This window comes from Pelodiscus sinensis, chromosome 25, assembly GCF_049634645.1.
Source record: "Pelodiscus sinensis isolate JC-2024 chromosome 25, ASM4963464v1, whole genome shotgun sequence".
NCBI classification, from domain to species: Eukaryota; Metazoa; Chordata; order Testudines; family Trionychidae; genus Pelodiscus; species Pelodiscus sinensis.
In genome coordinates, this window is record NC_134735.1 from 12,604,623 (window position 1) to 12,626,494 (window position 21,872).

General features: G+C 55.2%; 1 protein-coding gene across 1 annotated transcript; it reads left to right on the forward strand.

Annotated features, from left to right (window-relative positions):
- The first annotated feature begins 1,280 nt into the window (after positions 1-1,280).
- Positions 1,281-19,089, forward strand: LOC102458104 (digestive cysteine proteinase 1-like). Its single transcript, XM_075908780.1, has 11 exons — positions 1,281-1,410; positions 2,571-2,627; positions 5,945-6,037; positions 6,715-6,887; positions 7,502-7,742; positions 9,421-9,622; positions 10,451-10,644; positions 13,820-13,911; positions 14,412-14,573; positions 15,788-15,977; positions 18,499-19,089. The coding sequence occupies exons 1-11, from the start codon at positions 1,338-1,340 to the stop codon at positions 18,684-18,686; spliced, it is 1,665 nt and encodes a 554-aa protein (XP_075764895.1). The 5' UTR covers positions 1,281-1,337; the 3' UTR covers positions 18,687-19,089.
- The last annotated feature ends 2,783 nt before the right edge of the window (positions 19,090-21,872 follow it).

Sequence of the window (21,872 nt, forward strand, 5' to 3'; positions counted from 1 at the left end):
GTTTCAGCTACACCAGACTAACACGGCTACATTTCTATCACTATCCACTCCTGAGGATGCTCTTCAAGTCCTCAGCTCAAATTCTGCTTTCACTTTCACCGCCTGACTCCATGGACCTCAGCGGATTCATTCCAGCTTCACCCTGGGGAAAGAGCAGAATTTGGCCTGACTTGCTGACGCGCATAGGCATGAGCCGGGAGGAGCTAGTCGAGGGAGCAGGGTTCTTATCGGCTTTGTTTGGGGTTCCCAAGAGCATGCTGACACAGCTGGCTGAGACAGGGTTTGCTGGTGGCCTTGAAAAGGAAGCCAGCTGAAGCAAGTGGAGGGAGCGAAGGCGACCTGAGAATTAGTTACTGAGTGTTTTTCCTTTTCTGCATTCTTCATTTGTTCTTTTTTATTTATTAAAAACACAGACACAGGCACAATTGCCTGACAAAGGGCATCCTGGCTGAAAACTCAGGGATGAGTCAGACTCAAAGTGTTCAGCATCTCTCCAAGATCGGAGCTCATGGGGCATGGGATTCAACCTAGATCTTTCTAACAGAGATTCTTCACATCCTGGGTGGGACCTCACGCAGCCCAGAGCCACGCTGCCACGAGGGACCACGTGGGCTGCTTTTTGGCACCCACATGGACTTCGGTTGGAGCTGCAGGTGCCCAGCACCTCTGAGAACCTGTGGTATCTCACTGTGCCCCCTCCTGCCCGCTGACATCCCCCAAAAGTCTGCTCTTCCCAGTATTAGTCTTCATGGCTGGCTAAGCGGATGTGGCCAGGCTATAGAAAGACAAAGTGCATTCTCCTCCATAGCTGGAGACAGGTCCCAAGAGCCGATGGAAACAAATGGTGCGGAGGAGAGACGTGAGGTGGAGTCTGGCCCCACAATCGATTTGTCCTGGGCTCCCCTCGCTGTAGGCCAGGGCAGGGCTGCACTGTGGGACCCACGCGGGCCCTGTGGCTGGCAGAGACTAAAGCAAAAATGATACAGCACGGCCCACTTCTAGAGCCTGTTCATGCCCCATCCACGGATGTTTCCCAGGATTCAACGATCTCCATCCCAAGCCTGGCATCTTTCGGCCTTGACCTGGCCCGCAACGATCGTGTTTCAACGTGCCCATGCTGAGCCTCTGCGCCCAACCCCGGACCTGCAGGAGCCAATAGGCAGGTTGCAAAGAACCCAGCCTCTTCTTGAATTCAGCAGCATTTTGTTATCCCGCCCATGGGGAAGGGCTGACTTTTCCCATTGGCTGACAGGGTACCAGTGATTGGCATCCAGCCTCCCTTTTAGGGGGCTCCTGGGAGGTTCGGCTGGCAAAGCGGGAGCAAGGGAGGGAGCACCATGGCTCTGCGGGCTGCACCTGTGGCGACCCTCCGGTGGACGCTGATCCTTCTCTTGTGGAGCCGTTCCCTGGGTGAGTTTATCTCCCTGCTAATTCTGCCGCACCCTGTATATGGGGGGGGGGGGGGGTACTGAAAAGGCAGCGAGTGGGTGGGCTCTGCTAGCCTAGCCCTGGGCTCGCAGCATTCACAGTCCTTGCTGGCCCTTCCGTGGCTCCAGAGGCCAGGCCCAGACGGAGGGAGGTGGCGGGGTGGCTGCCTTTGTCTGTCAGTCTGGGAGCTAGTGGCGGGGAGTCCCACAGGGCTGTCTGCCTCCAGCAGCCTTGGTAGAGAATCCCCCTTTATAACCTTGTCCACCAAGTCCTGTCTCTTCCCTGCCCCAAGGGCTATTGCACCCACTTTCAATGGCCTGCCCTGGTGCCCTGGGTCTAGAGCTGAGCTCTGGCTCTCAGGTCTGGTGGGAGTTTTCCCTGGCAGAAAGGAGGGGAACAAGGGTAGGAAGTGACAGTCCATAGATGTATTGGGGGGCCCCTGGTTCTGGCCTGGACGGGGATATTGCAGTTCACAGTAGGTGCAATTGCTTGCTGGGCCAGTGAGTGCTGGCATGAGGCAGCCTTTATCCACCAAGGGCAGATCCTGCACCCTGGACACTCTCTGGACTCTCTGGGAGTTGCGGGTGCATGAGATCGGTGACACTGGTCCCCTACTGCCCTCAGACTTGGTCTGGGGGAGTGGGATGCAGAGGCTTAGTGTAAAGTAGTAACTCTGGGGTAGAGCTGCTGGGGTCCTGTGCCATCGAAGGATGTATGGGGGGAGAGGCACCCTTACAGAGCACTAGTACCCCGGCCAGGCCATGCTCTTCTCTTCCCTTGCTGGCGTGCCGAGGCGCTGGCACGAGGGGTGTGACACTGCAGCACCCCCTTGGGTTGAAGTTGCAATCGCAACCCAAATCCATGGGTATGGCCCTCAGCTCCCCACCCCCATCACAAAAATGTTTCCAGCCCCACTCTCTGCATGTGAGCCCTGGGGGTCTGGGAATCAGGAGGTCACAGCCCCGGCCCTTCCCGTTCATCTAACTCGCCACCAGCTGGGCTGCTCTTTGCACCTGGCTGGGGTTACAGACACAGTGCTGTGTCCTGGAAGGCTGTGAAGGCTTCACATCCATTCAGCTTCCAGGGGCTGGTCTTGGAGGGGAGGAGCTGCACCTGGCGATAAGATGATCCTTCTCTTCCAGGAGCCAAGGCTAACCTACCGCCAGTCCCCAGGTTCGGAGATGTCTATCACGTTACAGGTAATGCGCCAGGAGTGTGCTTGGCCCTGTGCGTGTGGGGCTGGCGTCTCAAAGAGGGGACTTCTGAGGCTTAATTAATATTTGCCAGTGCCTGGAGAGCCGTGTCTGGAAGGTGCTGTTGAACCCCCTCCTCCTCCTCAGGCTCCCCCAGGGACAGATTTTCACAGGCATTCTGTAGTGCTTAAGGATGCTAGTGAGATTTCCAAAACACCGCGGTAGGCTGAGCACTTAAATCCCCCTGGAAATCAAGGGGTGTTGGGTGCTTATTGGCAGCGCTAGGCGCCTAAATACCTTTGCAAGTGTGGCCCAAAGCACTTTGGCAGGGCAGAAGTGGTGCCAGCTCCAAGTCCAGGGTAGCCGGGGGTCTGAGCACAAGGGTTGGGTGTGGAGGGGGTAGCGCTTCTCCTGTGATGCCAGCCAGGTCTGACTCAGAAATCGGTCCCCTCCTGGTCTGGGGTGCGTTCCAGCCACCAAAGCTGTGGGGCTGCATCTGGAACTGGCACAAAATGCAAAGGAGGGCAGATTTAGAGCCCCTGGCCCCCACCTGTTGGAACACTGGGGTGCAGGGTTTGTCCCCCATGCAAAAGGTGCCATATGATTTTGTTCAATCACATCTTTAAACAACCTTCAATTTACCCCCCACCCCACCCCACCCCACCCCACCCCACCCCACCCCACCCCTTCCCCTCCTCTAGCCCCTTTCAGACCCTGGCAAAGGAGCTTTTTTACCTCTGAAGTGGTTTGCTTAGGCTCCCTATTGGGACAAGACACAACTGAAACTTACACTCTCCTCCTAGCTGGGCTAATGCCCTGGACTGATCATGACCAGCTCTCAGGGCCCGCACCTGGGGGCAGGGAGAGGGATACACTTTACCGGGCCTGGCCCAGGCTGCAAATTGTGCTGTGTGTGGGAGGGGGCCCATGTTAGAAGTTTGTATTGGCCTGAAAAAATTACAGTAGGACCCAGCGAGTTCTCCCTAGAAGGGAAGATTCCAGTAGCTGAAATTTACCTCTGTGCTGCCCCATGTCCCCAACCCCAATCCATCATGAATCTGCAGCCATGAAAAATGATTTGCGCTGCAAATGCTGGACCGTGAAACCAGGCTAGAGAGCACGGGGCAAGCCCTTACTTGGCTTCTGCACCCTCCCACTGGCTTCAGGGAGTTTGCCTGGGTGCAGAGCAAGCCGGAGCTCAGGATTAGGCCGTCCCCAGATTAAAATCAGCTGTTGGGTCATTCTTAGCTCCCCCTGCAGTCAGCCAGCAGCTGGGCAGCCTGTCTGAGTGTACGGTCTAGGGCTGTGGCCACCAAGCAGTCGATCACAATCGACTGGATGATTGTGGGGGCATGGCCAGTCGAGCGTGAGGCAGTGTTCCCGGCCCCCCCTTTACTCCCCTCCACCGCTAGCGAGGAGCCCACGCTGGCGCTGTAGCCTTCTGCAAAAATAGAGCTAGCTCCGGCTTCTGCAGCATGGGGAGAGAGTCCCACGGCTCCGCGCCAGATCTGGAGCAGAGCCTTTGGACTTCTCTTCCTTCCCTGTGCTGCCTTCCTTCCTTCCTTCCTTCCTGCGGCGTGACGGGGGGAGAGAAGAAAGCGCACGCTGCTCCCCGGCCCACAACAGTGCACACGCTTTCTTGTCTTCCCTTCCTTCCCCGTGCTCTGGGGAGGCGGGGGGGGGGGGGTAGTTAAGATGGTGGTGCAGGATCCGGAGCGGCTGGATATCTTAAAGGAGCCGCATGTCCGCTTCTTCCAGCACTGCCACAGACCCTGCCCCAGAGATCCTCGTCCCTGGAGACCTCCAGGTACCAGCTGAGCTGCTCCTGCCCCCCTCTCCTGGCCAGACCTCTCACTAGCACCCCTGCTCCCTTACCCCGAAAAGACCCCCCACCAGCACCCTTCTCCTTGGCCTGACCCCTCACCAGCACCCTGCCTCCTGCCCCTAGCCAGAGCCTCACCAGCACCCTGCCTCCTGCCCCTAGCCAGACCCTCACCAGCACCCTGCCTCCTGCCCCTAGCCAGACCCTCACCAGCATCCTGCCTCCTGCCCCTAGCCAGAGCCTCACCAGCACCCTGCCTCCTGCCCCTAGCCAGACCCTCACCAGCACCCTGCCTCCTGCCCCTAGCCAGAGCCTCACCAGCACCCTGCCTCCTGCCCCTAGCCAGACCCTCACCAGCACCCTGCCTCCTGCCCCTAGCCAGACCCTCACCAGCACCCTGCCTCCTGCCCACTGGCCAGACACCTATCCCCAGCTTGTTCCTGTACCCTACTTCCACCCAGATTCTGCACCCCCATCCCTATCTCATTCACTGGCACTCCTGTCCCATGTACTAGATCCCTCGTTTTTGGCCCGACCTCAGAGCATAAAGGGGTCCACAAAATCCACTGACCCTGGAACCCCAGAAGAGTTAATCTGGCCTGAGGCCTTGAATCTCAGACCTACTTGCCCTCCCCCCAGGGCTGGAGTGCCGGGGGTCTCAGCTGGGGCCACATCAGTGAGGCTTGGGAGGGTTTGGAGGGGTTGTTTTTTGCATGTCACTTACATGGTCCCCGACTGATTTTTCTGTGGGTCAGCGACCCCCAACCCAAAACCGGTTCCCCACTCCTCCCATAAATAAAGACAATGCTGAAACATTTTGTGTTGGACATAATATTGTATTTAAAAATGAAGCCTGGCCAACTAGCCCCCAATTGGGGCCAAGTCCCCATCTGGCCGCAGCATCATAACATTTCTGCACCCCTCCCCCCAACCAGAATCCTGAGCCCAACAAACCCCTGAACCCCGTCTTGAGCCCCTACATCATTAGTCTTCTTCCGCAACACTCCTGCACCATCCACACACTGCAAATCTGTCCTGAGCCCATCATACTCCCACCCCCCCTACCCTGAGCCCCTCACACACCCCAACCCAAACGCCTGCACCCCACATCCACAAGCCTGTGGCTTGCTCAGCACCTCAACCCTCCATCTGACCCCAACACTCTCCAGCCTGGAGCCCCCTCCCTGAGCCAGCATCCCCTTCTCCACCTCCTCCTGCACCCTAATCCCTCTCCAGAGCCCGCACCTCCTGTCTCAACCCAGTGAGAGTGAGTCAGGGCTGGGGGCAGTACATAATGGAGAGGAGGGGAGTGGAGAAGGTGGGGCCTGGAGGAAGGGATGGGGTAGATCTTGGCTTGCCCCGACATTTAAAAAGTGATCTTGGGTGTAAAAAGGTTGGAGACCACTGATCTAGGGACAGCGTCCCTAGGGCAAAAATGTGACCTTGTCTCTATGGGATGGACTCAGTTTAACCTGGCTTCTGTCACCGTGTGGTCCTGCAGGTGTTATCAGGCTTCCCTATGCTGAAATCGAGGAGCCCTTTGAAGCCTGGTACAACCTGACCGGAGGCCAGAGCCGGATCCAGTACTACCACGGTAGGTCACCTGAGTGCCGTGGGGGTAGCAGTCCAGGGAGGCAGCATCCTTCTCCCCTTGCCCACGTCTGGCTGCACAGCCAGGCTCTCTCCTCTGAGGTTGGGATGTCCTCTGGGGTTGGGACGTGCCTCAAGATACAGCACCTGGGCCCAGGTCCCGGAGGCGAGGTCAGTTTATGCTCTGTGGGACGAATAAATGAGCTTCTAGTATTACCCCTAAGCATGGAGCTGGGGGCCTGACTCTGGCAGGCTGGGTCTGCCGGAGAGGGAAATCCACGCCAGGCACTCGGGGGTAGAGCCACCGTGCACACCGCTCCGGTGAGTTCCCTGGTTCTTTGCTGCAAAGCAGCTAATGGCTTCAGGTCACAGCTGCTGCAATGGCACGACCCAGCCTCTTCTGTCCAGCCAGCCTGCTTCTCCTCGCCTCTCCTGCCAGCAGTGTAGCAGGGCAAGTCCTCTGGTGAACCAGTGCTGAGTGTGGGGACCTGATCCTGTCCTAGGGAGCACAGCCCCTGGCAAGGCCTGCGTCTCCCAAAGCCCCGTTGCTCAGCACAGAGTGAAGGTTTCCTCCATTCCGCTTCCCCTGGCCCCGCGGGAGAGCTTAGTGCGCCCAGCATGGCTCCCCTGGAGGGCTGAAGCCCTCCACGGTAACTGCTTGCCCTGGGCGCCTCTCTGCAGGCCAAGTCATCACATACCAGCTTGGCTCCCTGAAGCCATTTGGCGCCAGTTTCAAGGTGACCCCAGAAACCACGGAAACCCAGGTGAACGTCCGGAAGTGCTTCCGGGTCAACGGCACAGCCGGGGATCTCATCAGCCCACAGAGCGTCTTCCCCACTCTGGACGGCTTCAAGGTGAGCCCCTGTCTCGGGGCTCCTGCCAAGGAAGGGCCCCAGAGAGCAGGCCTCCTGCTCAGGGTCTGGGCTGCTTCCCTCCAGCTTCCTCGCCCTGCTCCATACCCCCGGGCCGCTGGCCATGGTGCTGCAGCCTTGCAAAGTGCACATGGCCCGGGGCTCGGCGGCACAGTGCATGATGGGTAACGGAGCCAGCGCATCCCTTCCCCTGGCAGTGATGTTCTGAGGCAGATCCAGCCCCGCCCTGAGAGAGGTGCATCGCCACGGAAACCATGGAGCTTGTGCCAGGGCTGAAGGTGGGCCCGAGTGACCCTTCCGTGGGTGCGCAAGTGAAGAGGGGTCCCTCTCCCCCTCGTGCACCCTGCCAGGGATAATTCACTGCAGAGGGTGGGGGTTTCTCCCTATGTGCACTCCAGGGGGTACGTCCCCCAAGGGGGGAGATGCGAGTTAGGCCTGACCGCCGCCCCCATCCCGTTGCTCACAGCTTGCACAGCTGCTGCCGGAGCACCGCGGGCAGGACCTTGTATGTGCACCATAGAGACCCCCTCTTGCACCGGCATTTAGCTGTCCTGTCTCGTGCGGAAATGTGCCCCTAACGCCCGCTGCCTCCCCAGCCCGTGCGGGAGGAGTCCTACAACGGGCAGCTCTGCGCCGTGTGGCAGAACGTGTCCTACTGGGGCCGGAAGAAGAACGTCTACACCTTGTGGGTGGCCAGCTCCGCCGGCGGCCCCGTGCCCGTCCACTACGAGATGCGGGGCTTCAACAGCCTGCTGGGCTCCCACTACGACAAGTACGAAATTGACTACAGCGGCTTCGCCCGCCGCTTCCCGGCCAGCGTCTTCAGGCTGCCACGTGGTAAGTGCACCACTGCCCTGGTCTGTGGGAGGCTCCAGCCTCCCCACCCCAGAGTAGTGGGAAAGGAGGTGGCTGTGAGGCCCATGCCAGGGAGCAGCGGGGAGAGATGAGGCCACATGGCTCCAGCCCCCAGAGCACCAGGGAGGGAGGCGGCAGCGTGATCCAAGCTACCCCGGCGGACGGGCACTTTGGGGCAGCAACACTCTGCCCCGGGACGCCCACAGTAGGTGGCGGAGCGTGGGCAGGGCCAGACTGGCGGTTTGGGAAGGCAGAACCTTCTCCCACCTAAGCCACCAGACACTCATGGGGCTTGGTGACTCTGGGGCCTGTGCTTGGAAACCCACTCGTGCCTGTGGGGATGGCCATGGTGTCCTTGCAGAGCACAGTCTGCTGGCAAATCCGTACAGACTGTGCCATGCAGCGCCTGGCTGGCCAACTCTAGCTGTGAACGCTGGCGCTGGCAAACCTCGCACTGCGCAGAGAAGTGTCAACATCCCACACGGCCCCTCGGCTGGTGTACAGAGGTGTAGTTCTGCTGGAGCTTGTTTACACCCGTGAACAGCCATTCCCCGCCCTTCCCGAACCAGGCTGGCTAACTTGCCAGGATCCATGGGCCTCAACTTTTCTGGCCCCCGATGGACTGAAGCCACACCCAACAGGAGAAGTGACACTGCCCTGGCCCAGCCTACACTCCGGTGTCACCCCACGGTTCAGGTTAGGTGCCGTTGGCATGGGCAGCACCATTGGCTTCTGTTGCGGAGGGTTTTGAGAAACTCAAGCCCGAGGGATTTCAGAGAGGATCAAGATCTTCGGGTTTGAAACGTATCGGGATGAGTACAAAAGAGCTTTCGTCCCTTAGCTCCGAACCCAGCCGGCGACATGGGGAGGGCCCTCTGCAATTGGTGCAGGGCCGGATGTAAACCCCTCCCCAACCGTGAGGGAGCTACTCCAGATTAACAGCCCTGTAATAGCAAAATCTGGCCTAGTCACTGCCTCTAGGCCAAGCACAACTTTTTGCTGGGGCAAGAAGTGACCTGGGGAAGACCCTGCTTGATTTATGATTGATCTGAGAAAGTCGGTCCTGCTCTTTACAGTCTTTGCCCTGCCTGTCTGTTCCTGGGATAATCTGGATTTGCCACAAACTTGTCTCAGACGGTTTCTTCTGCCCCGGTCCCTTGGAGTTGCCAGTTGTCCAGTATTCACCCGGACAGTCCGGTATTTGTGGGCTCCTTCCAGTTAAAAAAAAACAGGAAATACCAGACATGTGAAATGTCCACTGTTTCCCTTGGATGGAAGCCCGCGGGGACCATTTTCCCCTCCACATTTGGCGGGAGAGTGAAGAGTGCAGCAGAGTTGTAGCAAAGAGGGCATGGGGGGCATTTGCTGGGCGCCATGCTAGGGTGGCGCCGGGCTGGTGTGGGAGCGGAGTGCATGCTGCTCTGGCCCACATGACCAGCAGAGATGGTGGCCATCTTAAAGGGGCAGCTTCCTTTAAAAAATATAACTATTTTTTTGTGTGTGTTCCACAATTCTGTTCTGGGGGGTGCTTTTTTTTCTTATCAACTTTGGTCTCCCCCATTTTTTTCCCCTCGACAGAATTTTTTCCCATTTTGGGGGGGGGCGACAGTGTTCAGTATTTTTTTGTTAAACTATCTGGCAATCCTACGGTCCCTCCTAGGTCTAACGTGCGAGCATTGGCCTGGAGCGGGGCCAGAGCACCGGATCATGGCCAATCCGATGCAGGAGTTTGTCGGGAGGATTAGAGAGACAGACACGGTCCATCACCGGCTGTTCCACCACTACAAGGAGAAGTTCAGGAAGACGTACCGCAGCGAGAAGGAGAGGGAGCACAGGAAACACACTTTCATCCACAACATGAGGTAGGGGCTGCCCAGGAATGGAAAGGAGGGATAAGAGGGTTTGATGAAGCATCTCAAGGGATGACCCAAGGCACCAGCAAAAAAACTGGTTGCTTGCTAGAGGTGTCTTCTAAAAATGACGGAAGTGACTTGTTTGCATATGGCTGCGCTGGGGAACTCTTTCAAAAGGGAGGATACGCTCAGGTACGGGTTTCACTGCACCCTGTGCCTGGAACAAACCCGGGACACTGTTTCGGAGTGTGATGTTTGGGTGCGGATCTTTGAATGTCCAGCTCAAGAGCCATCGAGCTCCGTTTTTTTTCAGCAGAGCCGAGCAACTGTAGCTCGTGGATACTTGGCCCACACTGAAAATCCAGCCCCAGGCGTCTCCAACTGGACGCCCAAAAAACCAAAGGGGCTGGGGGCTGGAAAGTTTGCCTGCAAACCCCTGCCCTCTCCCACCCCAAAGCAGGTGGAATCTCTTGCATGACATTCCTGCACCCCACCACCCCAAGCGCAGCTTTGAGGGCCAGCACTAAGTGCTAAGGATGACTGCTCTACAGCCTCCATCATGGCCCATGGAACCTGACCCAGATCTGCCCCATGCCCTTCCCTTGCTTTGCAGGGCTGAGCTTCTCCAGGCTCCAGACTAGGGGCCTCTGATCAGCCGGTGGAAGGAGGAAACAGCTCCTTCTGGGGTGGCTTCGCCCAAGCGCCCTGACATGGCGAGGGGCCTCCCGGGCCAGTTGTGACAGTTTGGTTTTGGGGTTTCTGGCTGCAGGCAGGGTGCCCACAAGCCCATGCTGTCTGCGGCCCAGTTCCCTCCTCTATGCCTCCCTCCCCACCCAGGTACGTCCACTCCAAGAATCGGGCCAACCTGCCCTACAAGCTGGTGCTGAACCACCTGGCCGACCGCACCCCGGAGGAGATGGCCGTGCTGCGGGGGCGGCTCAAGAGCGGGGCTCCCAACAACGGGCAGCCCTTCCCGTCCAAGGGGTACGAGAGCCTCGTCCTCCCGGAGAGCCTGGACTGGAGGCTGTCTGGTGAGTGAGGCTTGCGGTGCTCAGCCGCCCATTCTAACCCTGGTCTCGCTGGAGCAGCGGGGAGTCCAGGCCCTGCCGAGGGGCTCTCCTCTGGAAGGGAGTGGGTCCCATCGCTGTGATGCACTGAGGGTTCCCTGCCTTCGCCTGACGAGCTAGTGTCGAAGGGCAGAGCTTCCTCTCTAGCAGCCGGGCTGAAGGGTTTCCTGAGCTGAGCTCGGCTACCACATTTCAAGGACATGGGCCTACCCTGGGGGCCGAGTGTGCATAATTTTTGGTGGTGCCCAGCAGAGCTGTCCGTCTAGAGGACTGATTGGGGTCACCATCCCAAGCCCTGTGCCTTGGGGGCCCCGTACACCAGGGACTCACAGGGCCCAGGGCAGCCTGGGGAGTTAGTGGGGGCCTGGCACCGGCAGCAGCGAGCGACCCAGCCCCAGCCCACGGTGCTCTGCCCTGTGTTGCTAGCTCCTGGCAGTGAGGAGGCAGAAGTTGGAAAGAGGCAGGGCAGGGTGGGGGCTTGGGGGCAGAGCAGAGCAGGTTGGAGCCACGTCGCTCACTGCTGCCGGCACCATGCTCCCCAGGTTCATGGGCGGGATGGCTTTGAACAGCCCAAGCATCTTGCCCATGATCCGGTGCCCATGAAGACAGGCCCATGTTCCAGACTATGGGTGGGACATGGACCCCACAGGCCCATATAATTCGCCACCTGTGGAGCCCACCTCCCGCTCTAGCAGCTAGGCCATGGAGGAGTTTTGAGTCTCATGCTGCTTCCACCTACTGGAGCAAGCCTTTAGCTCAGGCGGCGGCAGCAGCTTTCAGCTCTGAGGCCGCGTCTACACTAGGAAACTCCTTCAAAATTGGAAAATTCAACTTAACTCCCGATTGTACAAAATCAAACTAGCGTGGTCACACAACTGGGAAGCCTCGAAATGAGTCCGAGGCAGGCTCCGTTCATGTGGACGCGCTACCTCGGACGTAGAACCTCAGGAAGCACTGGGGACTAATTATTTCAAATTACTCTGGGGAGTAGTTATTTAGAAATAGCAGCACCTGACCGTCCACACAACTGTTATTTTGAAATAACTGTTTTGGAATTAGCGTTACTCCTGATGAAAAGCAGAGTACAGATTTCGAATTCTGCAGTTTATTTCAAAATAACAGGTGTGGTAGTATGGATGCTCTGCTTATAAATTCGACCTGGGGGGGTTATTTTGAAATACAACCCTAATGTAGACCATGGCAGGGGGGTCCCAGGTTTAAGCCCCATAGAGGGCCGAAGTAGGATCTGTTACTCTCCGTAAAAAGGAACTTTTCTGCAAAATGGACACTTTCCTTTGGAAGAATGTGGGAGGCTTTCCTAGAATCATAGGAAGAGACCTCAGGAGTCATCAAGTCCAGCCCCCTGCCCAAGGCAGGGCCAATCCCAACTAAATCAACCCGTCCAGGGCTTTGTCAAGCCGAGACTTAAACACCTCTAGGGATGGAGATTCCACCCCCTCCCTAGGGAACCCAGCCCAGTGTTTCCCCACCCTCCTAGTGAAATAGTTTTTCCGAATATCCAACCTAGACTTCCCCCACTGTAACTTGAGACCTTTGCTCCTCATTCTGCCATCCCTCACTACTGTGAACAGCCTCTCTCCATCCTCTTTGGAACCTCCCTTCAGGAAGCTGAAGGCTGCTATCAAATCCCCCCTCACTCTTCTCTCCTGCAGACTAAACAAACCCAAATCCCTCAGCCTCACCTCAAACTCCAGCCCCCTCATCATTTTGGTTGCCGTCCGCTGGACCTTCTCCAATGTGTCCACATCCTTTCTATAGTGGGGGGCCCAGAACTGGACACAATACTGTTGTACCAAATACAAGCAAGCAGGATCTTATGAGGGGGATAAGGCAAAAAGCCACATTTATTGTAAAGATAATAATAAAAAAAAATAAAGAAAAGATAGAAGCAAACAATGTTGTTTAACTACTATAGATAGATAGATAGATAGATAGATAGATAGATAGATAGATAGATAGATAGATAGATAGATAGATAGATAGATAGATAGATAGATATAACCATTCATTCATACATCCATTCATTCAAGTTCTGTGTATAGTTACCAGCCTGAAAGTTGCTTGTGACAGAATACTGGCCAGGTACTCTGTACACAAGTGATGGTAGTGGGGAGCGAAGTCCTGATCAGATGCGCATCTGAAGCTCCTGGTGGGCTGGCAGCAGAACCTTGGACTCTAATTCCATAGTTTTTTAGTTCTTATAGGAATTTCTTCCTATGCCAGTCTATGGAAATTGCTGCATCATTTTGATGTCTCCAGGGTGGCTGCCAGGTGCTCGTCAGTGATCTCATCGGGTGGACCTCCAGTACTTGGTTTTCTCCACTTGACACCTTTTGGTTGCACTGGCACCTGACGCCTTCTTCAGCCCTTTGTTGCTGTATTCTCAGGCTGGCACCTCTCAGAGCCATTCATTCATCATCCAAGCACTCTCTCATACATTCATACAGTATTTTGTATAATAATAAAAGTTGTAGTTACAGAAAGTTTCTGGGTGGTATTGCTTAAAACATTCTCTGAGTGCTGAATAAAGTTACAATGTTTTAAAGAGAACAGGCCTCAATTAAGTAACAATGCCCTTAGTCAATTACAGGGCTTGGCTCCCATAGCAGAGTTAGTGGCTTGACAATGCATTGTTACAATGTATCTCTGCAATGTCAATTTCAAGCAGCCCCTTGCACAAACTTGAGCATGCCCTGGAGCACGGGGGGGGGGGGGGGGGGGGGGGGGGCTGTTTCTGGCTACATAGGATTATATTCTTAACAGTTCTAAGTTACATGACCTAATACATTATATTCTAAAGGGACAATAATAATAATAAATCTAAACATTTAACAATCTTAACAAATAATAATAATAAGAAGAAGAATTAATAATAAATCTAAACACTTTAAGTTGTGGGGAACAAATTATGGGGAGTCACTTCCATTTGGAGGAATCATTTTCAATACATTAATATGTTATCCCTACAATACTCCAGATGTGGCCTCACAAGAACTGAATAAAGGGGAATAATCCCTTCTCTGGATCTGCCGGCAATGCTCCTCCTAATGCACCCTCATATGCCATTAGCCCTCTTGGCTTTAAACCCCCTAAACTACCTCACTGCAACCCTCCCCAGGCGCCGTGACCCCAGTGAAGGACCAGGCCGTGTGCGGCTCCTGCTGGAGCTTTGCTGTCACCGGGGCGATGGAGGGCGCCCTGTTCCTCAAGGTGAGAGCCCGGCTGCTGTGTGCGTCTAGGGAGGGGGTAGCTCAATCTCCAAGGCAGCTGGTGCACCTGAGCCCCAGACGGCGCCTGGCACCACGGAGCGGCTGCTGCTGGAGCTGCCAGGGCTGGGCATTAAGGTCGGGGCACTGAAGGGGAACGTGGCCTGAATCCAGGGCTAGCTTCTGGCTGCTGCTAAAGAGCAGCGGGTAGAGATGGAGTGTGCTGTGTGGTCCTGCTAGACACAACACGCCTGGGAAGCAGAGGCCTCCCCTCGCTCGGGGAGAGGAAGCAAAGGGCGGGGTGATCCTGGAATGGGACAGCGGGCAGCTGGGCACACCCCAGTGATCCCCCCTCCTTTGGCATATTTGGCTGGCGCAGGCAGACAACAGACCCCTCTCAGATCAGGGAAAGTCCCATCCTCCCTCTCCTCTGGGCTTTGCGCGTTACCCAAGGGATTCTGGAGCTCTTGGCTGGGACGCTGACTTTCTCCCGGCTCTCCCCAGACCGGCGTGCTGACCCCGCTGTCCCAGCAAGTCCTGATCGACTGCTCCTGGGGCTTCGGGAACCACGCCTGCGACGGCGGCGAGGAGTGGCTGGCGTACGAGTGGATGATGAAGCACGGTGGCATTGCCAGCACCGAGTCCTACGGGCCGTACATGGGCCAGGTGAGTGCTGGGCTGGCACCAGAGGAGAACAGAGGGTGGGGGAGGTGCACTGTACCCTATCCGGGGCATGCACACGCCACTTCAGAGACTCCAGGCCTGCCAGAGGCAAGGTGGCCTTGTGGTTAGAGCCATGGATTGTGACCTGAGTCCAATCCCCAGCTAAGCCGGGCTCCTTTTGCGACGCAGGCAAAGTGCCCCGGGTTTCCAATTAGGCCCCGAAGGCGTGTGCCTAGGGGTGCCTGACCTCTCCCGCACTGTGTGCCACAGGAAGGTCGGCTGACGAGGGAGGGGGCATTCAAGGTGATCCTCCATGGGCTGCGTAAAGGTGCAAATCCAGCCCTGGTGCTGAGCAGCTGCTGCACCCACCACTCTCCAGCGTGAATGGGGGTGCTGAGGAGCTCTGCAAAGCAGAACTGTGTCCTGACGCTGCCTGTGTCTCACCTCTGTCGCCGTCAAACAGACTCAGCCCTGCTCTGCATCGTGCGGGGGGGCTGCAGGACGCTGAGGGTGCGTCTAAACTACATGGCTCCATCGACGGAGCCATGTAGATTAGGCTGATCAGCAGAGGGAAATGAAGCCGCGATTTAAATAATCGCGGCTTCATTTAAATTTAAATGGCTGCCGCACTCTGCCGATCAGCTGATGATCAGCTGTTTGTTGGCAGATCAGGGCAGTCTGGACACTCCCCTGTCCACATGAAAGCCCTTTATCGACCTCCCCCTTATGCCTCATCCCGTCGACGGAGCCATGTAGTTTAGATGCACCCTGAGATGATCCAGCATGGGGTGGGGGGCCTGTGCAAGTGTCTAGGCAGGAGAGCCGCGAGGCCAGAGCTCCCGCCTTGTGCATGAGCGTGACTTCTCACTCGTGAGCTGCTCCATTGCACCTTGCACGGCCAGGGCTTGCTGACAGCTGTCACTAGCTCCTCAGAGCCTGGCGGTGGCTGGAAAGGACATTGTGGGTCTGTGGAAACTTGGGTGTTTGATCCAGTCCCTGAGTAGTTCAGCTGGGTGCCAGGGTGGGGAGGAGAATTTGGGGTCTCCAGCAATGAAACTTCCTCCTTAGCCAGGGGCGTGTTAACAGCTCAGCACTGCCTGCCCGCCCCTTGGCTGCCTTCTCTGCTCTGCAGAGTAGAGATCTGGCTGGTGGGCAAGGCTGTGGGTTTGGCTGCAGTAGCCTTGGCACCCAGTTCCCGCCCCGGCTTTCCCCTGCAGAACGGCTACTGTCACTACAACCAGTCTGAGCTGATCGCCAGTGTCGCCGGCTACATCAACGTAGACCCCGGTAACGTCACAGCCCTGAAAGCGGCTCTCTACAAGCACGGCCCCCTGGCTGTGAACATCGACGCCTCTCCCAAGTCCTTTGCATTCTACGCCAATGGCGTCTACTACGAGCCCTCCTGCGGTGAGTCTTGGGCAGCGCGAGGGTCTCCGCTGGGCGGGGACTTTGCTTGTCTCCAGTTGGACAAAGCAGCCCCCCCTGGGACAAGCAGAGGTAGCTGCTGGATCCTGCCACAGCCAGGTCAGACCAATGGGCATCGTGTCTAGGATCCTGTTAATTAACCATTTGGTGCTTGGCATTTCCTTTGGCTGTCGTGTTCCCGTGAGCTCCGGCGCTAACAGAGATAAGAACATAGAACGGCCAGACTGGGTCAGACCAAAGATCCATCTAGCTCAGTGTCCTGTCTGCCCACAGTGGCCAATACCAGGTGCCCCAGAGGGAGGGAACTCAACAGGTAATCCTCACGTGATCCCTCTCCTGTCATCCATTTCCAGCCAGAGGCTAGGGACACCATTCCTACCCATCCTGGCTAATAGCCATTGATGGACCTAACCTCCAAGAATCTATCTAGCTCTTTTTTGAACCCTGTTGAAGTCCTAGCTTTCACCACATCCTCTGGCTATAAGTTCTACAGGTTGACTGTGGGTTGAGTGAAGAAAAGCTTCCTTTTGTTTGTTTTAAACCTGCTGCCTATTCATTTCATTTGGTGACCCCTAGTTCTTATATTATGGGAATAAGTAAATAACTTTTCAATATTCACTTTTTCCACAGCACTCATGGTTTTATAGACTTCTATTAGATCCCCTCTGAGTCTCCTCTTTTCTAAAATGAAAAGCCCAAGTCTCTTTAATCTCTCTTCATATGGGACCCGTTCCAAACCCCTCATCATTTTTGTTGCCCTTTTCTGAACCTTTTCCAATGCCAATATATCTTTTTTAAGATGAGGCAACCACATCTGTGCACAGTATTCAAGATGTGGGTGAACCATGGTTTTATATAAAGGCAATAAAGCGGTGTTTTTTAAACTGTGTTCCGGGGTATACCAGTGTGCCACGGAGAACAACAGAATTAAAAAATGGCCGCCCTTAAAGGGGCGACTTTTTTTACTCAACTTTCCCCCCGACCCTTTTCCCCCGACCCCTTTTTTTTAATATTGTTTGGTGTTCCTTGGTCTTAAAGTTTAAGAAACACTGCAATAAAATATTCTCTGTCTTATTCTCTATCCCCTTTTTTATGATTCCTAACATTCTATTTGCTTTTTTGACGGCCACTGGACACTGAGTGGATGTTTTCAGAGAACTATCCACAATGACTCCAAGATCTCTCTCTTGAGTAGTTGTAGCTAAATTAGTCCCTATCATATCATATAGAGTAGCCCAGTGTCTGTAATGCTGATGTACACGGCCACGCCCCCTGGCCGTGTACGTCAGCGCCCCGCCCCCCTTCCCCTCCCTCCGTGGCGGCTCGGCCGAGTGCTGTGCCGCTCAGCTGAGCCCCGGTGGGAGGGGAAGGGGGGCAGGGTGCTGACATGCACGGCCGGGGGCGTGGCCGTGTACATCACCGCCCCCCCTTCTCCCGCCCGCCATGGCGCTGAGTGCTGCACCCCTCAGTGAGGCCGCTGCAGGGGAGGGGAAGGAGGGGCGGTGACGTAGACAGCCCCACCCCCTGGCCATGTACATCACCACCCCGCCTCTCCTCCCTCGCGGCGGCCTGGCTGAGCAGGCAGCACTCAGCCGAGCTCCACAGCGGGAGGAGAAGGGGAAGGGGGGTGAGGAGAGATGGAGGGGAGAGAGGCAGGAGGAGGAGAAGAGAAAGAAAGAGACGGAGAGAGAGGCAGGAGGCAGAGGAGAGCTGAGAGAGAGGGGGAGGCAGTAGGAGGAGAGCGAGAGAGAGGGAGCGAGAGACTGGAGGCTCAGGAGAGACCAAGGTGGAGGAGAGACCTGAAAATCCCTTCGTAGGACGGGCTAATTGGCTAGTTATATGTATAGTTGGGATGATTTTTTCCAATGTGCATTACTTTACATTTATTAACAGTACATTTCGTTTGCCATTTTGATGCCCAAACACTTAGTTTGGTGAGATCTTTTTGAAGCTCTTCACAGTCTGTTTTGGTCTTAGCTATCTTGAGCAGTTTGGTATCATCTGCAAATTCTGCCACCTCACTGTTTACCCCTTTCTCTAGATCATTTATGAATAAGTTGAATCGAATGTGTCCCAGGACAGACCTTGGGTGATCCCACTAGTTACCTTTCTCCACTCTGAAAACTTACCATTTATTCCTACCCTTTGTTTCCTGCCTTTCAACCAGTTAATAGTCCATGAAAGGACCTTCCCTCTTATCCCATGTCAACTTACTTTACTTAAGAGCTTGTCAAAGGCTTTCTGGAAATCTAAGTATACTGAATCTGCTGGGTCGGTCTTGTCCACATATATGTTGACCCCCTCAAAGAACTCTAGGGCTTTGTCTACACTGCAGGGTTTTTGCACAAGAAGCTTTTTGTGGAGGAGATCTTCCGCTAAAACTTCTTGCGCAAAAGCGCGTCCACACCTCAGAAAAATCAATGTGCTTTTGCGCAAGAGTTCACACTGCATGGACGCTCTTGTGCAAGAAAGTTCTGATGGCCATTCTTCTCCTTTCTCCTAGGAAACAAGAGCAACGAGCTGGATCATGCGGTGCTAGCCGTGGGCTACGGGGTCCTCCAAGGGGAGAGCTACTGGCTCATCAAAAACTCCTGGTCCACCTACTGGGGGAACGACGGCTACATCCTCATGTCCATGCGGGACAACAACTGCGGAGTGACCACGGCCGCCACATACCCCGTCCTGGCCTGACCGTGGACACGCGTGCCGGGCCTGTTCCCCTAGCCTGGCCCGAGAGACAAGCTAGCCCTGGAAAGAGACCCACTCAGCTGCCTTGGCAGAGCTCTCGCTACGCTCCAGTTATGTGGAGACCTAATAGCAGGTCACTTTAATACCCACGTATCTTCAGCACCACAACAGAGCTGGTGAATCAAGACCCTGCTGACATCTCTACCCCCCACACATGCCTGCCATGGTCACGGCGCTAACCGTGTAGAGCAGTGCGTGGGAGATGGCAAGCCACGGACACTGGGGCACAGGGAGAGCCAAGCCGGGCCACTGATGGAAGCTATCACAGTGAGGGTCTCTGCCATGCTGTGCCACAGAAGGCAGCTGAATCCTCCAATGTACAACAATAAACACCAGGAGAGAAGTTTGCCGTGTCTGTGCGTTTAAGGGGGGAGCTGGGGTAAGCAAGGTCTTGCCTTGCCTTGTCCTCACGGGGATCAGAGCAGGGTACCTGTCTTGTAGGGCCAGTTGCAAGGCAGGGAATGGAGCTCCCATGGGGGAGATGAGGGGGAAAGACCTGGCAGTTCAGGGTTCCTTGAACCCAAGCTACCTGTGGCCTAGGGTATCCCAGCCCAGCTCCTGCTTCCAGCCAGGCTCCCTCGGCAGGGAGGGGTCCCTAGCTCAGTGGGGAATCCGAACAGCTGAATGCTGTGGGTTGGCGGCAGTCAGGAAGGCTCTGGTGCCATCAGCGGAGCTCTGCCAGTTGCCACTAGGGATGTTAAATCCTGTTGAATTAGTTAACTGGTTAAATGTTATGTTCTAGTGGCTAACGGATTAAATGAGGACAGGTTGGGGCTGCTGGAGCGCCTCCCGCAGTGCAGTGGGCAGGAGGGCCTGCTCCAGTCCCTGACAGTGAACCACAACCAGTGAGCATCCCCCGGTAAGGGAGATGCTTACCAGTTAACCCTGCACATCCCTAGCTTCCAGCCACTGAAGTTCTGTCCCTGTGATGCCTCCTTGTGGCCGTGTCTGGGAATTAGCCCCACTCGAGTCTGACGCCCACTTCCTCGCATCGTGCTGCCCCCGCCAGAACTCGGGGCTTCCTCGCCATAGTCCAGCCCTCTGACCAGGTCACTAAACTCCTCCCTTTGCGGAGCGTCCGAGCCCCTTGGAGCAGCCATCCTATGTCACTCCTGACAGGCGTCCCCTCCAAGGCCAAGTCCTGAGCCACTTCCCCATGGGCCAGTAGAGGAACCTGGCCAGGCCCTGTTGCTGCCTACTAGGTGAATTGTGCTAACAACCTGCTCTGACTTGAGTAGGGTGGGCTCTCCATCCCCTCCTGGCTCCGGGCCCTGCCTCTCTTGGTTTTGAACAGGATCTCCTCCAACATGGTCCGGAGGGACACCTGCACTCTGGGGTGAACAGCCCAGCAGGGGCCTGAACAGACACAGCCTGTGACTTTGGGTTCAAGGAAACTTTCCAGCGTTGGAGGATGCTGTCGGCAGGGGCTGAAGGAGGGAGGAGGGAATGGATCAAGTGTCCTCAACAATACTGCAAGTTGAGAGCATAAGAACGGCCACACTGGGTCAGACCAAAGGTCCATCCAGCCCAGTACCCTGTCTGCCCACAGTGGCCAATGCTAGAAGCCCCAGAGGGAGTGAATCGAACAGGTAATGATCAAGCGATCTCTCTCCTGCCATCCATCTCCACCCGCTGACAAATAGAGGCTGGGGACACCATTCCTTACCCATTCTGGCTAATAGCCATTTATGGACTTAACCTCCATGAATGTATCTAGTTCTTTTTTAAACTCTGTTATAGTCCTAGCCTTCACATCCTCCTCCGGCAAGGAGTTCCACAGATTGTCTATGCGCTGTGTGAAGAAGAACTTCCTTTTATTTGTTTTAAACCTGCTGCCCATTCGTTTTATTTGGTGGCCCCTAGTTCTTATATTATGGGAACAAGTAAATAACTTCTCCTTATTCACTTTCTCCACACCACTCATGATTTTATAGACCTCTATCATCAGGGCTCGACAAATAATGCAATCTCCTCGCCCGTGGCAAGTAGATTGCAACCCGGAAGAGCCGGGTTCGGGCGATGATCTGTGCATGCGCAGATCGCCGGACAGCACAGCTGGCAAGCAGGGCTCGCTGCGGTTTGGTGAGCCCTGTCTATCCTCTCTCTCTTTAGTCTCCTCTTTTCCAAGCTGAAAAGTCCCAGTCTCTTTAATCTCTACTCATATGGGACCCCTTCCAAGCCCCTAATCATTTTAGTTGCCCTTCTCTGAACCTTTTCTAATGCCAGCAGGGGCGGCCCGTGAGCCTAGGCAGGCTAGGCAGCTGCCTAGGGTGCCGCTGGCCCGTGCACCCAATGATGACGTCACTGGGTGCCAGGGCGCCCCGTGATGATGTCACATCCATTGATGGCCATGCAGGCAGGGGTGCCAATTGCGCTGCGCTGCAGCCGGCCTTGGGCCTCTCCTGAATGCCAGTATATCTTTTTTGAGATGAGGAGACTACATCTGTATGCAATATTCCAAATGTGGCCGTACCATAGATTTATATAAGGGCAATAAGATAGTCTGTCTTATTCTCTATCCCTTTTTTTAATGATTCCTAACAGCCTATTTGCTTTTTTGACTGCCGCTGCACACTGAGTGGACGTCTTCAGAGAACGATCCACGATGACTCCGAGAGCTCTTTCCTGAATCGTTGTAGCTAAATTAGCCCCCATCATATTATATGTATAGTTGGGGTTCTTTTCCAATGTGCATTACTTTACATTTATTCACATTAAATTTCATTTGCCATTTTGTTGCCCAGTCAGTTGGGTGAGATCTTTTTGAAGTTCTTCAGTCTGCTTTGGTCTTAACTATCTTGAGCAGTTTAGTATCATCTGCAAACTTTGCCACCTTGCTGTTTACACCTTTCTCCAGATCATTTACAAATATGTTGAATAGGATTGGTCCCAGGACTGACCCTTGGGAAACACCACTAGTTACCCCTCTCCATTCTGAAAATTTACCATTTATTCCTACCCTTTGTTTCCTGTCTTTTAACCAGTTATAAGTCCATGAAAGGATCTTCCCTCTTATCCCATGACAACGTAATTTACGTGAGAGCCTTTGGTGAGGGACCTTGTCAAAGGCTTTCTGGAAATCTAAGTACACTATATCTACTGGATCCCCTTTGTCCACATGTTTGTTAA

Excerpts from the sequence above, each read along its gene's own strand:
- LOC102458104 (XM_075908780.1), top strand. The coding sequence starts at position 1,338 with ATGGCTCTGCGGGCTGCACCTGTGGCGACCCTCCGGTGGACGCTGATC. Across the intron at positions 6,888-7,501 it reads CCACTCTGGACGGCTTCAAG|CCCGTGCGGGAGGAGTCCTA; the intron begins GTGAGCCCCTGT and ends CTGCCTCCCCAG. Across the intron at positions 10,645-13,819 it reads CCTGGACTGGAGGCTGTCTG|GCGCCGTGACCCCAGTGAAG; the intron begins GTGAGTGAGGCT and ends AACCCTCCCCAG.